At 33.9% G+C, this 21018-nt stretch overlaps 1 protein-coding gene across 1 annotated transcript in view; it reads left to right on the top strand.

Annotated features, from left to right (window-relative positions):
• Positions 1-20153, top strand: part of LOC139751750 (glucose dehydrogenase [FAD, quinone]-like) — a 31776-nt gene extending 11623 nt beyond the window's left edge. Inside the window, exons 7-13 of the mRNA XM_071667297.1 lie at positions 15785-15898; positions 16371-16527; positions 16985-17142; positions 17872-18049; positions 18635-18708; positions 19250-19401; positions 19819-20153. Coding sequence (XP_071523398.1) covers positions 15785-15898; positions 16371-16527; positions 16985-17142; positions 17872-18049; positions 18635-18708; positions 19250-19401; positions 19819-19972 — 987 coding nt within the window. The 3' untranslated portion in view covers positions 19973-20153. The remainder of the gene's footprint in view (positions 1-15784; positions 15899-16370; positions 16528-16984; positions 17143-17871; positions 18050-18634; positions 18709-19249; positions 19402-19818) is intronic.
• Positions 20154-21018: the final 865 nt, after the last annotated feature.

Below are 21018 nucleotides of genomic sequence, written 5' to 3'. Positions count from 1 at the left end.
TAATCTAATCGGTAATTAAAGGCATTAATAATGCAAAATGCAGTCATTTGACTCAAAACACTTAATCAGCATATAAAATAACATGTATAACCAGATTTTCATTAAAATCTGAAGATGAAAACCTAAGCAAAATATTTTGCCAGGCTATAGCCGTGGATTTTTCTTGATTTTTTTTCAAAAAATGGATTTTCTTGAGAATTTCAGGATAGATGGTTTTAGGTATGCTCAATAGGAATCTGTGGACAAAACCTACAAATTCGTATAATTAGTCGAGTAATTAGCATATTAATTTTATCATAATTAATCTAAGTGGTAATTAAAGGCATTAATCATGCGAAATGCAGTCATTAAACTCGGAATAACTAATCAGCATAAAAAATCATGTCAGATTGCCACTAAAATCTGAAGAACTTGAAAATGTGAGCTAAATATTTTGCCTTGGATTTTTCTTGATTTTTTCAATAGATGGATTTTCTCGAAAATTCAAGATAGATGGTTTTAGGTATGCTATTACGAATCTGTGGTCAAAATCTTAAAATTCGTGTAATTAGTCGGATAATTTTCATATTGATTTTATTGTAATTAATCTAAGTGGTAATTAAAGGCATTGATAATGCGAAATGCAGTCATTTGACTCAATATATTCAATCAGCATGTAAAATAACATCTATAACCAGATTTTCATTAAAATTTGAAGAAGTTGAAAATCTGAGGAAAATATTTTGCAAGGATTTTTCTTGCTTTCTTTCAAAAAAAAATGGATTATCTCTAGAATTTCAGGATACATAGTTTCAGGTATGCTGAATCCGAATCTGTGGTCAAAATCTTAAAATTCGTATAATTAGTCGAGTAATTAGCATGATAATTTTATCATAATTTATCATAATTTTATCATAATCTAAGGGGTAATTAAAGGCACTGATAATGCGAAATGCAGTCATTTGACTCGAAATACTTAATCAGCATGTAAAATAACATCTAAAACCAGATTTTCATTAAAATTTGAAGAAGTTGAAAATCTGAACAAAATATTTTGCAAGGATATAGCCTTGGATTTTTCTTGATTTTTTTCAGAAAATGGATTTTCTTGGGAATTTCAGGATGTGTGTTTTTAAGTATGCTGAGTACGAATCTGTGGTCAAAACTTAAACATTAGTCTGAATAGTCGAGTAATTAGCGTATTAATCTTATTATAATCATTCTAAGGGGTAATTAAAGGCATTAATAATCCGAAATCCAGTCATTTGACTCCTAATACTTAATCAGCATGTAGAATAATATCTATACTCATATTTTCATTAGAATTGAGGAAGTTGAAAATCTGAGCAAAATATTTTGCTAGGCTATAGCCTAGGATTTTTCTTGATTATTTTCAAAAAATGGATTTCCTTGAGAATTTCAGGATAGATAGTTTCAGGTATGCTGAATCCGAAGATGTGGTCTAAATCTTAAAATTCGCATAATTAGTCGAGTAATTAGCATAATTTTATTTATTAATCTAAGGGGTAATTAAAGGCATTAATAATGCAGAATGCCAGGCTATGGCCTGGGATTTTTCTTGATTTTTTTTCAAAAATGGATTTTCTTGAGAATATCAGGATAGATGGTTTTAGGTATGCTCAATAAGAATCTGTGGTCAAAACCTAGAAATTCGTGTAATTAGTCGAGTAATTAGAATATTAAATTCATTATAATTAACTAAGGGGTAATTAAAGGCATTAATCATGCGAAATGCAGTCATTAGACTCGGAATACCTAATCAGCATATAAAATTATGTCTATGCTCAAACTGTCACTAAAATCTGAAGAACTTGAAAATGTGAGCTAAATATTTTGCCTTGGTTTTTTTCTTGATTTTTTCAAAAGATGGATTTTCTCGAGAATTTCAGGATAGATAGTTTTAGGTATGCTAAATACGAATCTGTGGTCAAAATCTTAAAATTCGTGTAATTAGTCGGATAATTATCATATTGATTTTATTGCAATTAATCTAAGAGGTTATTAAAGGCAGTAATAATGCGAAATACAGTCATTTGACTCAATATACTCAATCAGCATGTAAAATATCATTTATAACCAGATTTTTATTAAAATTTGAAGAAGTTGAAAATCTGAGGAAATTTTGCAAGGATCTTTCTTCGGTTTTTTTTTCAAAGAAATGGATTATATCGAAAATTTCAGGGCAGATAGTTTCAGGTATGCTGAATCCAAATCTGTGGTCAAAATCTTAAAATTCGTATAATTAGTCGAATAATTAGCATGATAATTTTATCATAATTAATCTAGGGGGTAATTAAAGGCATTAATAATGCGAAATGCAGTCATTTCACTCGAAATACTTAATCAGCATGCAAAATAACATCTATAACCAGATTTTCATTAAAATTTGAAGAAGTTGAAAATCAGAGCAAAATATTTTTCTTGATTTTTTTTCAAGTAATGGATTTTCTTGGGAATTTCAGGATGTGTGGTTTTAGGTATGCTGAGTACGAATCTGTGATCAAAACTTAAACATTCTTCTGAATAGTCGAGTAATAAGCGTATCAATTTTATTATAATTAATCTAAAGGGCAATTAAAGGCATTAATAATGCGAAATCCAGGCATTTGACTCCTAATAATTAATCAGCATATAGAATAATATCTATACTCAGATTTTCATTAAGATTTAAGGAAGTTGAAAATCTGAGCAAAACAATCTGCAAGGCTATAGCCTTGGATTTTTCTTGATTATTTTCAAGATATAGATTTTCTTGAGAATTTCAGGATAGATAGTTTCAGGAATGCTGAATCCGAATCTGTGGTCAAAATCTTAAAATTCGCATAATTAGTCGAGTAATTAGCATGATAATTTTATTATAATTAATCTAAGGGGTAATTTAAGGCATTAATAATGCGAGATGCAGTCATTTGACTCAAAACACTTAATCAGCATGTAAAATAACATCTATAACCAGATTATCATTAAAATTTGAAGAAGTTGAAAATCTGAGCAAAATATCTTGCCAGGCTATAGCCTGGGATTTCTCTTGATTTTTTCAAAATATGGATTTTCTTGGAAATTTCAGGATAGATGGTTTTCCGTATGCTGAATAAGACTCTGTGGTGAAAACCTAGAAATTCGTGTAATTAGTCGAGTAATTAGCATATTAAATTTATCATCATTATTCTAAGGGGTAATTAAAGGAATTAATCATGCGAAATTCAGTCATTAGACTCGGAATACCTAATTAGCATATAAAATTATGTCTATAATCGGATTGTCACTAAAATCTGAAGATGAAAATGTGAGCTAAATATTTTGCCTTGGATTTTTTCAAAGCACGGGTTTTCTCGAGAATTTCAGGATAGATGGTTTTAGGCATGCTAAATACGAATCTGTGGTAAAAATCTTAAAATTCGTGTAATTAGTTGGATAATTATCATATTGATTTTCTTGTAATTAATCTAAAGGGTAATCAAAGGCATTAATAATGCGAAATCCGGTCATTTGACTCAATATACTCAATCAGCATGTAAAATAACATCTATAACCAGATTTTCATTAAAATTTTAAGTTGAAAATCTGAGGAAAATATTTTGCAAGGATTTTTCTTGGTTTTTTTTCAAAATGGATCATCATGAGAATTTCAGGATAGATAGTTTCAGGTATGCTGATTCCGAATCTGTGGTCAAAATCTTAAAATTCGTATAATTAGTCGAGTAATTAGCATGATAATTTTATAATTAATCTAAGTGGTAATTAAAGGCATTAATAATGCGATATGCAGTCATTTGACTCAAAATACTTAATCAGCATGTAAAATAACATCTATAACCAGATTTTCATACAAAATTTGAAAAAGTTGAAAAATCTGAGCAAAATATTTTGCGAGACTATAGCCTGGGATTTTTCTTGATTATTTTCAAGAAATGGATATTCTTGAGAATATCAGGATAGATAGTTTCAGGTATGCTGAATCCGAATCTGTGGTCAAAATCTTAAAATTCGCATAATTAGTCGAGTGATTAGCATGATAATTTTATAATTAATCTAAGGAGTAATTAAAGGAATTAATAATGCGAATGCAGTCATTTGACTCAATATACTCAATCAGCATGTAAAATACCATCTATAACCAGATTCTCATTAAAATTTGAGGAAGTCGGAAATCTGAGGGAAATATTTTCCAAGGTTTTTTCTTGGGTTTTTTTTTTTTTTTCAAAAAATGGATTATCTTGAGAATTTCAGGATAGATTGTTTTTGGTATGCTGAATCCGAATCTATGGTCAAAATCTTAAAATTCGTATAATTAGTCCGATAATTATCATATTGATTTTATTGTAATTAATCTAAGTGGTAATTAAAGGCATTAATAATGCGAAATGCAGTCATTTGACTCAATATACTCAATCAGCATTTAAAATAACATCTATAACCAGATTTTCATTAAAAATTTGAGGAAGTTCAAAATCTGAGGAATATTTTGCAAGGATTTTTCTTGGTTTTTTTCAAAAAAATGGATTATCTCTAGAATTTCAGGATAGATATTTTCAGGTATGCTGAATCCGAATCTGTGGTCAAAATCTTAAAATTTGTATAATTAGTCGAGTAATTAGCATGATAATTTTATCATAATCAATCAAAGGGGTAATTAAAGGCATTGATAATGCGAAATGCAGTCATTTGACTCAAAATACTTAATCAGCATGTAAAATAATACCTACAACCAGATTTTCATTAAAATTTGAAGGAGCTGAAAATCTGAACAAAATATTTTGCCTTGGATTTTTCTTGATTATTTTCAAAAAATGGATTTTCTTGAGAATTTCAGGAGAGATACTTTCAAGTATGCTGAATCCGATTCTGTGGTCAAAATCTTAAAATTCGTATAATTAGTCGAGTGATTAGCATGATAATTTTATAATTAATCTAAGTGGTAATTAAAGGCATTAATAATGCGAAATGCAGTCATTTGACTCAAACCACTTAATCAGCATGTAAAATAACATATATAACCAGATTTTCATACAAAATTTAAAGAAGTTGAAAATCTGAACATAATACGTTGCAAGGCTATAGCCTTGGATTTTTCTTGATTTTTTTGAAAAAATGGTTATCTTGAGAATTTCAGGATGTGTGGTTTTAGGTATGCTGAGTACGAATCTATGGTCAAAACTTAAACATTCTTCTAAATAGTTGAGTAATTAGCATATTAATTTTATTATAATTAACCTAAGGGGTAATTAAAGGCATCAATAATCCGAAATCCAGTCATTTGACTCATAATACTTAATCAGCATTTTGAATAATATCTATACTCAGATTTTCATTAAAATTTGAAGAACTTGAAAATCTGAACAAAATATTTTGCAAGGCTATAGCCTTGGATTTTTCTTGATTTTTTTCAAAAAATGGATTTTCTTGGGAATTTCAGGATATGTGGTTTTAGGTATGCTGAGTACGAATCTGTGGTCAAAACTTAAACATTCTTCAGAATAGTCGAGTAATTAGCGTATCAATTTTATTATAATTAATCTAAGGGGTAATTACAGGCATTAATAATGGGAAATCCAGTCATTTGACTCCTAATACTTAATCAGCATGTAAAATAATATCTATACTCAGATTTTCATTAAAATTTGAGGAAGCTAAAAATCTGAGCAAAATATTTTGCAAGGCTATAGCCTTGGATTTTTCTTGATTTTCAAAAAATGGATAATCTTGAGAATTTCAGGAGAGATAGTTCCAAGTATGCTGAATCCGAATCTGTGGTCAAAATCTTAAAATTCGTATAATTAGTCGAGTAATTAGCATGATAATTTTATAATTAATCTAAGTGGTAATTAAGGGCATTAATAATGCGAAATGCAGTCATTTGACTCAAAATACTTAATCAGCGTGTAAAATAACATCTATAACCAGATTTTCATACAAAATTTGAAGAAGTTGAAAAATCTGAACAAAATATGTTGCAAGGCTATAGACTTGGATTTTTCTTGATTTTTTTCAAAAAATGGATTTTCTTGAGAATTTCAGGATGTGTGGTTTTAGGCATGCTGAGTACGAATCTGTGGTCAAAACTTAAACATTCTTCTAAATAGTTGAGTAATTAGCATGATAATTTTATAATTAATCTAAGTGGTAATTAAAGGCATTAATAATGCGAAATGCAGTCATTTGACTCAAAACACTTAATCAGCATGTAAAATAACATCTATAACCAGATTTTCATACAAAATTTGAAGAAGTTGAAAATCTGAAAATAATATGTTGCAAGGGTATAGCCTTGGATTTTTCTTGATTTTTTTCAAAAAATAGATTTTCTTGAGAATTTCAGGATGTGTGGTTTTAGGCATGCTGAGTACGAATCTGTGGTCAAAACGTAAACATTCTTCTAAATAGTTGAGTAATTAGCATATTAATTTTATTATACTTAAACTAAGTGGTAATTAAAGGCATTAATAATCCAAAATCCAGTCATTTGACTCATAATACTTAATCAGCATGTTAAATAATATCTATACTCAGATTTTCATTAAAATTTGAAGAAGTTGAAAATCTGAGCAAAATATTTTGCAAGACTATAGCCTTGGATTTTTCTTGATTTTTTTCAAAAAATGTATTTTCTTGAGAATTTCAGGATAGATGGTTTTAGGTATGCTCAATAGGAATCTGTGGTCAAAACCTAGAAATTCGTGTAATTAGTCGAGTAATTAGCATATTAGATTTATTATAATTAATATAAGTTGTAATTAAAGACATTAATCATGCGAAATGCAGTTATTAAACTCGGAATACCTAATCAGCATATAAAATTATGTCTATATTCAGATTGTCACTAAAATCTGAAGAACTTGAAAATATGAGCTAAATATTTTGCCTTGGATTTTTCTTGATTTTTTCAAAAGATGGATTTTCTCGAGAATTCAGAATAGATGGTTTTAGGTATGCTAGATACGAATCTGTGGTCAAAATCTTAAAATTCGTGTAATTAGTCCGATAATTATCATATTGATTTTATTGTAATTAATCTAAGAGGTAATTAAAGGCATTAATAATGCGAAATGCAGTCATTTGACTCAATATACTCAATCAGCATGTAAAATAACATCTATAACCAGATTTTCATTAAAAATTTGAGGAAGTTCAAAATCTGAGGAATATTTTGCAAGGATTTTTCTTGGTTTTTTTCAAAAACATGGATTATCTCTAGAATTTCAGGATAGATAGTTTCAGGTATGCTGAATCCGAATCTGTGGTCAAAATCTTAAAATTCGTATAATTAGTCGAGTAAATAGCATGATAATTTTATCATAATCAATCTAAGGGGTAATTAAAGGCATTGATAATGCGAAATGCAGTCATTTGACTCAAAATACTTAATCAGCATGTAAAATAATATCTATAACCAGATTTTCATTAAATTTGAAGAAGTTGAAAAAGTGAACAAAATATTTTGCAAGGCTATATAGCCTTGGATTTTTCTTGATTTTTTTCAAAAAATGGATTATCTTGGGAATTTCAGGATGTGTGGTTTTAGGTATGCTGATTACGAATCTGTGGTCCAAAGTTAAACATTCTTCTGAATAGTCGAGTAATTAGCGTATCAATCTTATAATTAATCTAAGGGGTAATTAAAGGCATTAATAATGCGAAGTCCAGTCATTTGACTCCTAATACTTAATCAGCATGTAGAATAATATCTATACTCAGATTTTCATTAAAATTTGAGGAAGTTGAAAATCTGAGCAAAATATTTTGCAAGGCTATAGCCTCGGATTTTTCTTGATTATTTTCATAAAATGGATTTTCTTGAGAATTTCAGGATAGATAGTTTCAGGTATGCTGAATCCGAATCTATGATCAAAATCTTAAAATTCACGTAATTAGTCGAGTAATTAGCATGATGATTTTATAATAATTAATCTAAGGAGTAATTAAAGGAATTAATAATGCGAATAGCAGTCATTTGACTCAATATACTCAATCAGCATGTAAAATAACATCTATAACCAGATTCTCATTAAAATTTGAGGAAGTCGGAAATCTGAGGAAAATATTTTCCAAGGATTTTTCTTTTATTTTTCAAAAAATGGATTACCTTGAGAATTTCAGGAGAGATAGTTCCAAGTATGCTGAATCCGAAGCTGTAGTCAAAATCTTAGAATTCCTATAATTAGTCGAGTAATTAGCATGATAATTTTATAATTAAGCTAAGTGGTAATTAAGGGCATTAATAATGCAAATTGCAGTCATTTGACTCAAAATGCTTAATCAGCGTGTAAAATAACATCTATAACCAGATTTTCATACAAAATTTGAAGTTGAAAAATCTGAACAAAATATATTGCAAGGCTATAGCATTGGATTTTTCTTGATTTCCAAGAAATGGATTATCTTGAGAATTTCAGGAGAGATAGTTCCAAGTATGCTGAATCCGAATCTGTGGTCAAAATCTTAAAATTCGTATAATTAGTCGAGTAATTAGCATGATAAATTTATCATAATTAATCTAAGGGGTAATTAAAGGCATTAATAATGCGAAATGCAGTCATTTGACTTAATATACTCAATCAACATGTAAAATAACATCTATAACCAGATTTTCATTAAAATTTGAAGAAGTTGAAAATCTGAGCAAAATATTTTGCAAGGCTATAGCCTTGGATTTTTCTGGATTATTTTCAAAAAATGGATTTTCTTGAGAATTTCAGGATAGATAGTTTCAGGTATGCTGAATCCGAATCTGTGGTCAAAATCTTAAAATTTGCATAATTAGTCGAGTAATTAGCATAATTTTATTATAATTAATCTAAGGGTAATTAAAGGCATTAATAATGCAAAATGCAGTCATTTGACTCAAAACACTTAATCAGCATGTAAAATAACATCTATAACCAGATTTTCATTAAAATCTGAAGAAGTTGAAAACCTGAGCAAAATATTTTGCCAGGCTATAGCCTTGGATTTTTCTTGATTTTTTTCAAAAATGGATTTTCTTGAGAATTTCAGGATAGATGGTTTTAGGTATGCTCAATAGGAATCTGTGGTCAAAACCTAGAAATTCGTGTAATTAGTCGAGTAATTAGCATATTAAATTTATTATGATTAATATAAGTTGTAATTAAAGGCATTAATCATGCGAAATGCAGTTATTAAACTCGGAATACCTAATCAGCATATAAAATTATGTCTATATTCAGATTGTCACTAAAATCTGAAGAAGTTGAAAATGTGAGCTAAATATTTTGCCTTGGATTTTTCTTGATTTTTTCAAAAGATGGATTTTCTCGAGAATTCAGGATAGATGGTTTTAGGTATGCTAAATACGAATCTGTGGTCAAAATCTTAAAATTCGTGTAATTAGTCCGATAATTATCATATTGATTTTATTGTAATTAATCTAAGAGGTAATTAAAGGCATTAATAATGCGAAATGCAGTCATTTGACTCAATATACTCAATCAGCATGTAAAATAACATCTATAACCAGATTTTCATTAAAATTTGAGGAAGTTCAAAATCTGAGGAATATTTTGCAAGGATTTTTCTTGGTTTTTTTTTCAAAAAAATGGATTATCTCTAGAATTTCAGGATAGATAGTTTCAGGTATGCTGAATCCGAATCTGTGGTCAAAATCTTAAAATTCGTATAATTAGTCGAGTAATTAGCATGATAATTTTATCATAATCAATCTAAGGGGTTATTAAAGGCATTGATAATGCGAAATGCAGTCATTTGACTCAAAATACTTAATCAGCATGTAAAATAATATCTATAACCAGATTTTCATTAAAATTTGAAGAAGTTGAAAATCTGAACAAAATATTTTGCTTGGCCTTGGATTTTCTTGATTTTTTTCAAAAATGGATTATCTTGGGAATTTCAGGATGTGTGGTTTTAGGTATGCTGAGTACGAATCTGTGGTCCAAAGTTAAACATTCTTCTGAATAGTCGAGTAATTAGCGTATCAATCTTATTATAATTAATCTAAGGGGTAATTAAAGGCATTAATAATGCGAAATCCAGTCATTTGACTCCTAATACTTAATCAGCATGTAGAATAATATCTATACTCAGATTTTCATTAAAATTTGAGGAAGTTGAAAATCTGAGCAAAATATTTTGCAAGGCTATAGCCTCGGGTTTTTCTTGATTATTTTCAAAAAATGGATTTTCTTGAGAATTTCAGGAGAGATAGTTTCAAGTATGCTGAATCCGAATCTGTGGTCAAAATCTTAAAATTCGTATAATTAGTCGAGTGATTAGCATGATAATTTTATAATTAATCTAAGTGGTAATTAAAGGCATTAATAATGCGAAATGCAGTCATTTGACTCAAAACACTTAATCAGCATGTAAAATAACATCTATTACCAGATTTTCATACAAAATTTGAAGAAGTTGAAAATCTGAACATAATATGTTGCAAGGCTATAGCCTTGGATTTCTCTTGATTTTTTTCAAAAAATGGATTTTCTTGAGAATTTCAGGATGTGTGGTTTTAGGTATGCTGAGTACGAATCTGTGGTCAAAACTTAAACATTCTTCTAAATAGTTGAGTAATTAGCATATTAATTTTATTATAATTAACCTAAGGGGTAATTAAAGGCATTAATAATCCGAAATCCAGTCATTTGACTCATAATACTTAATCAGCATGTAGAATAATATCTATACTCAGATTTTCATTAAAATTGAGGAAGTTGAAAATCTGAGCAAAATATTTTGCAAGGCTATAGCCTTGATTTTTCTTGATTTTTTTCAGAAAATGGATTTTCTTGAGAATTTCAGGATAGATAGTTTCAGGTATGCTGAATCCGAATCTGTGGTCAAAATCTTAAAATTCGTATAATTAGTCGAGTAATTAGCATGATAATTTTATCATAATTAATCTAAGGGGTAATTAAAGGCATTAATAATGCGAAATGCAGTCATTTGACTCAAAATACTTAATCAGCATGTAAAATAACATCTATAACCAGATTTTCATTAAAATTTGAAGAAGTTGAAAATCTGAGCAAAATATTTTGCAAGGCTATAGCTTGGATTTTTCTTGATTTTTTCAAAAAATGGATTTTCTTGAGAATTTCAGGATGTGTGGTTTTAGGTATGCTGAGTACGAATCTGTGGTCAAAACTTAAACATTCTTCTGAATAGTCGAGTAATTAGCGTATCAATTTTATTATAATTAATCTAAGGGGTAATTAAAGGCATTAATAATGCGAAATCCAGTCATTTGACTCCTAATACTTAATTAGCATGTAGAATAATATCTATACTCAGATTTTCATTAAAATCTGAGGAAGTTGAAAATCTGAGCAAAATATTTTGCAAGGCTATAGCCTTGGATTTTTCTTGATTATTTTCATAAAATGGATTATCTCTAGAATTTCAGGATAGATAGTTCAGGTATGCTGAATCCGAATCTGTTGTCAAAATCTTAAAATTCGTATAATTAGTCGAGTAATTAGCATGATAATTTTATCATAATCAATCTAAGGGGTAATTAAAGGCATTGATAATGCGAAATGCAGTCATTTGACTCAAAATACTTAATCAGCATGTAAAATAACATCTATAACCAGATTTTCATTAAAATTTGAAGAAGTTGAAAATCTGAACAAAATATTTTGCAAGGATTTTGCCTTGGATTTTTCTTGAATTTTTTCAGAAAATGGATTTTCTTGGGAATTTCAGGATGTGTGGTTTTAAGCATGCTGAGTACGAATCTGTGGTCAAAACTTAAACATTCTTCTGAATAGTCGAGTAATTAGCGTATCAATTTTATTATAATTAATCTAAGGGGTAATTAAAGGCATTAATAATGCGAAATCCAGTCATTTGACTCCTAATACTTAATCAGCATGTAAAATAATATCTATACTCAGATTTTCATTAAAATCTGAGGAAGTTGAAAATCTGAGCAAAATATTTTGCAAGGCTATAGCCTTGGATTTTTCTTGATTATTTTCATAAAATGGATTTTCTTGAGAATTTCAGGAGAGATAGTTTCAAGTATGCTGAATCCGAATCTGTGCTCAAAATCTTAAAATTCGTAAAATTAGTAGAGTAATTAGCATGATAATTTTATCATAATTAATCTAAGTGGTAATTAAAGGCATTAATAATGCGAAATGCAGTCATTTGACTCAAAACACTTAATCAGCATGTAAAATACTTGTAATACATGTAAAGTACTTAGTATTTCGAATAGTTGTTTCCTATTATACAGTCCCTTAGCCTAGCGGTTAGCATGCCTGCCTCTTGCACAAGGGGTCCTAGGTTCGATCCTGGCTGTTGGAGCTTTGTATGTTCTATGAAGGTGCGCGTTCATATACACTTTATTCGTATTCATATAACTCCGCGTTGTACAGTCAGGTTCGGTAAAACGCTATCAGCTGGCTATGTGTTCTGTTCGGAAACAACCGATAGACCCCTTTGCTCACCATTGTGAGACGAAGGATATTCGAGTACTTAGTATTTCGAATAGTTGTTTCCTATTATACAGTCCCTTAACCTAGCGGTTTGCATGCCTGCCTCTTGCACAAGGGGTCCCAGGTTCGATCCTGGCTGTTGGAGCTTTGTATGTTCTATGAAGGTGCTCGTTCATATACACTTTATTCGTATTCATATAACTCCGCGTTGTACAGTCAGGTTCGGTAAAACGCTATCAGCTGGCTATATGTTCTGTTCGGAAACAACCGATACACCCCGTTGCTCACCATTGTGAGACGAAGGGTATTCGAGTACTTAGTATTTCGAATAGTTGTGTCCTATTTATACAGTCCCATAGCCTAGCGGTTAGCATGCCTGCCTCTTGCACAAGGGGTCCCAGGTTCGATCCTGGCTGTTGGAGCTTTGTATGTTCTATGAAGGTGCGCGTTCATATACACTTTATTCATATATATATATATATATATATATTCATGCTATTTGCCATTTCCCGGGTTAGCGAGGTAGCGTTAAGAACAGAGAACTAGGCCTCAGAGGGAATATCGTCACCTGACCCCCTTCTCTGTTCCTTCTTTTGAAAAATTAAAAATATATATATATATATATATATATATATATATATATATATATATATATATATATATATATATATATAAGCCTCGTTAAAATTCCTCTTTCATCGTGGTGTTCTTTGCTTGCGTTAGTCCCACCAGCGGAACCGACTCTACGCTCAACACATCACACAAATGTTCGATCGATCGTCAAGAGTAACGAAAAATATATAAAAAAAAAAAATAGTCACCTTCATACGGATGACCAGGGTTATATCACCGATGAAAGACATGGGGAAAAAAAGATCCGGAGAAAATGACGCTCATAATATTTGACGAAGGTAGCTCTTATACCCCCACCGTCTTACACGTGTCTGACCTCTGAGGGAGGAGGGAAGGAGGGAGGTGGAGGTGGTAAGAGGCAACCTGGAGGTTGTAACCTTCCATGGCTTCAGCGAAACTAGTCGGAAGAGGAAGAGGATGTGAGGAGAGAATGGGGGGAAGGAGGAGGATGGGAGGGGATGGGGAGGAAGAGAGAGAGAGAGAGAGAGAGAGAGAGAGAGAGAGAGAGAGAGAGAGAGAGAGAGAGAGAGAGTCGACTCTTGTTCTTGTACAAGGTTAGGTTCAAGGAGAGCTCACCTAGTAATGGGGTGATCTATTAATCGGTAAATAGGATCTTATGAATGGGGGGAGGGATGGGGAATAAATAGGATAGGTCCTAGAAAAAAAAATATCACTAAAAAAAACCCGACACGGACGCCGTCATGAATAAATCAACAAAGTATTCGAAGGCACAGTAATCAATCATTGCAACAGAATATATATATATATATATATATATATATATATATATATATATATATATATATATATAACAAAATACCAATTACTGAATGCTGATTGACCTTACGATAAGGCGTAAGTGGTGCAAGTGCGGGTAGCTGGCTTGGGAGGCCGCTAGTTTCGGCGATTTTCACTTCAAGTTCTCGACATCAAAGCAATTTTTTCCCCTCCGACATTGAGCATTTGTTTCACTTGGTCGAGACGGTCTTCGCACTCACTGACAGTAATGACTTGTTAGTTGGGCTTGATACTCATCGATTGACGGAGTTTTTTAGGACTTCAACGTTTAAATTATGATATACGCTATCCGAAAATGTAATTAACACATTAGCTCTAGGTGATTAATCGAATTTTTCGGTCTCCGGCAATAAGCAAAATATTGGAAGATCATTTTCGTTTTCGATTTGCGATAACTGCAGAAAATAAAGTTTTTTCTTAAAAAAAAACGCGATATAAAGATTTTTCCTTAAAAAAACGTAAGGACTTTCGTAACTGTTCCTAGTTTAAGTGAAAGACATTATCTACCAGATTGGCTAATCTTACATACAAAAATTATATTCACTTTTATTTCGTAACTTTTTTTCTTCGTATTTACATGAACACAAGCTGAAACACTTACCATGACAACTGCTGTTTATTTTGTATCAAGGGTTACTCACCTGTACTTCACGAAAATCGCATAATGTACTGGACTGGCCAATCCTCAATTAGCGCGCTGTGGGTTCGGCATTGCGCGCTGCCGGCGGCGGCGGTGGGGGGACGTCACAGAAGGTATAATCCATGGAAAAATCGCACTCACTCACTCTACAATCACCTGCGGGTTACTAAAGTCCTGCAGGCAGCTGCAGCCTGCACGCTTTGTTTGGGTTGCCATCGATAGCCGGCATACATGATACACGCAAATTTCAACTCGTGGCGGGAAGGCACTTGCCAAGGTCAAGGACAGTAGCACATGGCTATGCTTGATTAAGGACACTATTAATGAAAGGGTGAAGACTTAAATGACATACACTCTCGCTACGTACATGGTGGTCCTTGTGGCGTTGATGGTCTAATTGGAGGTTTGGGCTTACGGTATAACTTAAACCATCATGAGAACCTTATATAAAGGAAGGTGTTATATACATGCAATACCTTCATCACGGGTACTAATACAAAATCTGAACATGTATATGAATAATATCAAACTTCATCATATAAGCCTAGCATGAAGTGATTAATAAAGGAGAAAGTTAAGCAAAAACGCAAACCTGATCCGAACAATCCAAACTTTCAAGCGTGACACACACACACACACACACACACACACACATATATATAAATATATATATATATATATATATATATATATATATATATATATATATATATATATATATATATATATATATATATACATATAAACAGAAGCAATATTTCGCAATCAAGATGAAAATTCTTAAATTCACTATTAATGGCGTAGTGCTGGCCCGTGTGCGATGTAAATTCTTGTTCTATTGACGAGTCATGTATTATGATCCAGTTTCTTTTTTTTTATTTACAGAATCTCAAGGTATATAGTTGCGTCTTATAATTCCACTTTGTTATTTTGCTTCATGCGTCCACTATCATTACTTCCACCTCAATTTTTTCCGCGTTTCTTTACTGAATCTATTTTATCTATGTTGTCTTGCCTATTCCCATTACCCATCAGGGGTATCTTTAAACACATTAAATCGCCTCACTCCGTATCTACCAGGACAACTTCCCGCCATCTCTTCTATGCAGGTTTGCCACAACACTTCCGAGCATGACCTCCATGCTAAACATTTCATAACTTTCCGGAAACATAAACCATCATACCATCCACCACACTCGCGCGTGTGAGTATGTAATGCCAATACACACAGAGCTGCAGTTAAGATATGCGACATCTTTGCAATGGTCGTATTTCTAAGCTCAGCATCTTACAGGTACGGACGGTATTCGCTAGGAGGGAGTTAGTGTTGTCAGCTGGTGCCATTGGAAGTCCTCATCTGCTGTTGTTGTCAGGCGTGGGTCCAGCCCCTCATCTGCGCCAACATGGCGTGAGTAGTCACTTGCATTTTGTTTGGGACACTCAGCTCACACTCAGCTAGCTAACGTTTCCTGACAGAAACATTCGGTAGTTCTTATTACTACCACATTCATTTGCAGTTCTATAATACGATGCAAATCGTTCGGTGTATCGTATATCTCGCTGCACCTCGTTGTCTACTGGCACTAATCTAAGTCTTTGTCGCGAAAAAAAGAAAGAAAAGATTTTGTTCCTCCTTAGGACAAGATCTTGTGTTGTTATCAATTCCAATTCCAATGCTTTATTCCTTGATAGAGGAACGGGATCCTAATGCTGTCACTAGATACCCTTGTACAATACTACCAGAAGCATCTCATCTGGCAAGTGTTGCTAGTACATATGATTATAACAACGGGGCTTACTAAAGCCTGAGGAAGGAAGGACATATCTTCAACACATCATCATTATTGTTTACTTCTGACGAACGATTCTCCTCCGGTCAGATTCCTGTGGTGGCAGACGTGCCTGGCGTAGGTCAAAACTTACAAGACCACCCCACCCTCCCTGGTATCCTGTGGACGGTCAGTAAGGGATCCTCTTTAAACCCCTTCACCCTCGTCAACCCGAAGAACTTCTACGACTTCGTGCACAATGGTCAAGGTCAGTGCTGTCGTTATGTTGGATTCCTTTATCCAGCAACGTGAAGGAGTAGGTAGCTCTTCACTCACTAAGCACATGGTTCACTCGCTTTACTATCCTTATCGTTTATTGCCCGCAGCATCCCAAAAGCATTTATGTTTTTGGAGATTAAACAAATTTCTTTTTAGGGTATAGTCTGGACGTTCAGCCATAACATGAAATGAGAAAGTGTCTTCTCCTCTAGAGAATATTTCCTAGGCAACATTGTCACATTGATTAGCAGTAAAGGTAGTATGTGTGTGTGTGTGTGTGTGTGTGTGTGTGTGTGTGTGTCACGTCATAAATTAAGCAGCCATGTCTAACCACGTTTAAGGGCTGTGTCAGTTTATCAAAGGCTGCTTCGGTCTATCCTCTAACTCCTCTCATGTGCTAACCGACTGACCGCTACTTAAAGTTAACCTCTCTCTCCTGGCGGTAGGTCCCCTGGCCACCCCCGCTGGCACCGAGGGCAATGCCTGGGTACCAGCTGTGGAGGGCGATCCCAACTGGCCCGAGGCGCAGTTGTCCATAACGACGGGCACCCCCGTGGCAGACTACGGCATCGTCACCTCTGAGATATTTGGCTTCAGGAGAGAGGTATAGTGGCAGCACGTTCAGGTGGAGGGGTGGTAGACCGAGAACTACATTTATCAGAAGTCCTTCTATAAAGTCTGGCAGTGTAGTGTATGTAATACCCAATGTGTTATGGTATGATGTGGTGCATTGATGATGGCTAAGGTGTGGTGTTCTGTAGTACTATAGATGAGCGGTGCAGGTGGCCAGATATGGTGTGTGGTGGCTGAGTGAACCCTCTGTGATGTGAGGTGGATCCTGGAGGTTATTGTCATTCATCTAGTCACGATATCTTCAACAGGTCTCACTCATATCTTCTTTTTTTCCCGCTCTGTGAGGACAGCTTCGATGCCACTACTTACAGTGATGTTCCGTTTCCAGATATGATAATAATGAATGAAAGTGTTTATGCAATTTTTTTTTGGATCACTCTTATCAACATTTTGTGAGCCTACATCTCATGATGAGTCAGTGCTACAGTGGTGATAATAATTTTCTTAATCTATAAATCAACTGACGCTAATTCGTCTAAGCTATCATTCCAGGCATTAGAAGTGTAATCGTCAAACGTCTTTTTTTTTTTGAAGTACTGTGGGATGATATGCAAGTGAGTTTTACCCACTTACCTGATATAATGGTTTAGAAGATACTTCAGTGTGACTCTCTCTCTCTCTCTCTCTCTCTCTCTCTCTCTCTCTCTCTCTCTCTCTCTCTCTCTCTCTCTCTCTCTCTCTCTCTCTCTCTGGCCGGCAGCTGTTCAAGGACTACTATGGACCTCTCCTTGGCCAAGAGGTGTTCGGCTTGGCTCCCATCCTCGGCAGACCAAAGAGTCGTGGGAGTCTAACCCTCCGGTCCAGCGACCCCCGTCAACATCCACTCATCGATGTCAATTACTTCAGCCACCCTGACGATGTCGCCACTATGATCAGAGGTTAGTTGCCATCCTGCCGCTCATTTGAGAACTCCTACGCCTTGGCAAGACCACGTAATGGTTTCTTCCGCGAGGATGAAACACCAAAATGTTTTCAAAATCCACCAACAGAGAGCCACCTGACCACACACTTCGCTGAGACAGAGAAAAAAGGCATTATTTTCTTTCGCCTTTCCAAGACCAACAGATAATAATACAACGCTACACAAACACTGACACAGATTTTGGTTCACGTAGGTTGATCACCCGATGATAAAGCTGGTGGGATGGTGTTTCCTAATGGCTAACTACTGCCCTGAAATGCGTTGTTGGGTCAAGAGAAACACACGAGGTGTTGTTAAACATATGTTCATTACAAGGATGTATGGATGACTATGATACACTGCTCTAGATATTGCAGGATGTTCATCATCCGTTGCAATGCTGTGTACTCAGCGATTTCCATCTGTCCCCAAACAAAAAAGAGAAACGTGAAAGGCCAAGATGGAACACGTGTTCTCTTATCTGTATTAGTGAATTTCTAATGACAGAAATGATTCTTAACAGTATGTCGTGTGCCTCACTCTGGAACTGTTCATCTTTCAGGCATCAAGTTCGCGCTGAGGGTTGGGTCGACGCCAGCACTACGCGTCGACCATGAAGCAAAGTTCTACGCCAAGGTGAAGGTTGCTTCCGTTAGCTGCTGCTGGTGCATTCAGAAACTATGACCACAATTCTGTTACCTGCTAACTGGGATTCATTCCTATGCTCGTACATACTAATCTCCACCTCCTCCCCAAATGCAACTAAGCAACTAAACATTACTTTTCACACTCAAAAAAAGTAGATCTATTCAATATTCTAAATAACTTTTTCTTCAGGAAGATCTAACTGAGACTTTTAAATGATGCCGAAATATATAGAAAAGACTTACTAACCCTGATTATATTCTAGGTGATTTTGATCCAGATATGTGACTTTAATCTAATGAATCAATGTACTGAGGAAATATGACAAAATATCATGTCCTTGCGCTATGTTTACGTGTTCAGAATAGGTTTTTCTTACGCAAAAGTAAGAAAATATCTAAAGGTCTTGAAATGATGTGTTGCGGAAGAGACAGGGATGTGTAAGAATCTATTAATCTTACTAGGTTTTGAGGTGCTTATTTCTAAGTTCGACTCAGTCACTTGCAACCACACCTGACCCTGTTGCTGGCAGGTGCTGACTGGTTGTGAGCGAGAGGTCCCTTTCACCGACCCGTACTGGGAGTGCTTCATACGACACATGGCCTCGACAGCCTACCACACAGTCGGCACGTGTAAGATGGGCCCAGACACCGACCCTCAAGCTGTCGTCGACTCCACCCTCAGGTGAGGCTGGTGTGGTGATGCACCGTAGGCAATGATGATACAACAACACAGGTTGTGAGGATGGGGTAGAGGTAATGTGACTAGGTGCGCAGCAGAGGTAGTAGCTGTGCAGCAGAGCACTTGTCTGTTTGAATTTGATAACGTGCCTTTGTGGTGAATATATATATATATATATATATATATATATATATATATATATATATATATATATATATATATATATATATATATATATATATATATATATATATATATATATATATATATATATATATATATATATATATATATATATATATATATATATATATATATATATATATATATATATATATATATATATGACCTACGTACTTGCACTTCATACCACACATGCCCAAAGTAGCGTTAAGTGAACTATGTATCATCATTGGGCAGGTTGCGCGGTGTGTCTGGCCTACGGGTCGTGGATGCATCCATCATGCCACAGATCGTCACCGGCAACACCAACGCCGCCACCATCATGATCGCTGAGAAGGCAGCAGATCTCCTCAAGCAGGACTGGGGCATCCCCGTCACACCACCTTCGTGAACCAGTGTGGTATAAGGAGGAGCCGTTGGTTCCGTTACTCCACCCTACTCCAGAGAGCGTTGACAAAACAGTCCTTGACAGTGATATCAGAATTCTATCACATAAGATAATATCACCATCAGTGTGACTATTTGATTTCCAGACATTACCAATGATCTTTTGTTTCCAATATAATACTAATCATTATTGAGCTCTAACAGTACATAATTCTAAGCTAGATTATGGAGGAGAGAATTATGTGATTATATATAATCACGATGCTTTATTTGTTCAAGCTGCATTATTCATGGGAAGAGAAGGTCTTAAAGAATAAAGCGTAATATTGTTGCTCCTTAACTTTGCTTTTCCCTCGAGACTTATGACACTTTATAAGAGTAATGAGCATTGAGCCTGTCATAAAAAGAAAAGAAAATCCCATTCGTAGTGATATGGAGTTTACTAGAGTTCCCCTTAAAAACATTTTCTAAAGATTAAGATAGAGTTGATGTAACAGAAAACAGTCAGATGACTGGCATGACTAATATATTTTTCCAGTTGAAAGTCGGGCAAAACTTCTTAAAGTTATACACAGAACAATTTGTTTCCTTTCATATGATTACTGGTGTACACATACATAGAAAACCCCTTGTCAAGGGGGATATGATTCATAACGAAAACAATGCATTTAACAAACTAAAGGTGCTACTGGTTCTGTACAAGATCTGGACAAGAACATAAATCCATAAGCACCCTCTACTAACAATTCATCCGCTCCAACGTAAACAATACTTCATCTCACCTACAGTATCCGGTCATTTTCCAATACATAAACAAATATAACAAGCTGCAAAGCACACAAAACAAGTCACTCAGAATAATCATTTGCTACTTTGAAAGCACAAATATTCAGCGCCAGACCAATAAAAAAAAAAAACAAAGATATTTTCAATACAGTCTCACCTCATTACAAATGGCAGTCAGAGCCTCTGAAAGGAGCTTCACAGGGGGTACAAAGTTCCTTTCGGGTCTCCTTCCCTTCTCCATTAGTCATCCTGTCTATATCCGCT

Source organism: Panulirus ornatus, chromosome 12 (assembly GCF_036320965.1).
Source record: "Panulirus ornatus isolate Po-2019 chromosome 12, ASM3632096v1, whole genome shotgun sequence".
NCBI classification, from domain to species: domain Eukaryota; kingdom Metazoa; phylum Arthropoda; class Malacostraca; order Decapoda; family Palinuridae; genus Panulirus; species Panulirus ornatus.
Note: the sequence above shows the minus strand (reverse complement) of the source record. Positions and strands in the feature narration are given on the sequence as shown.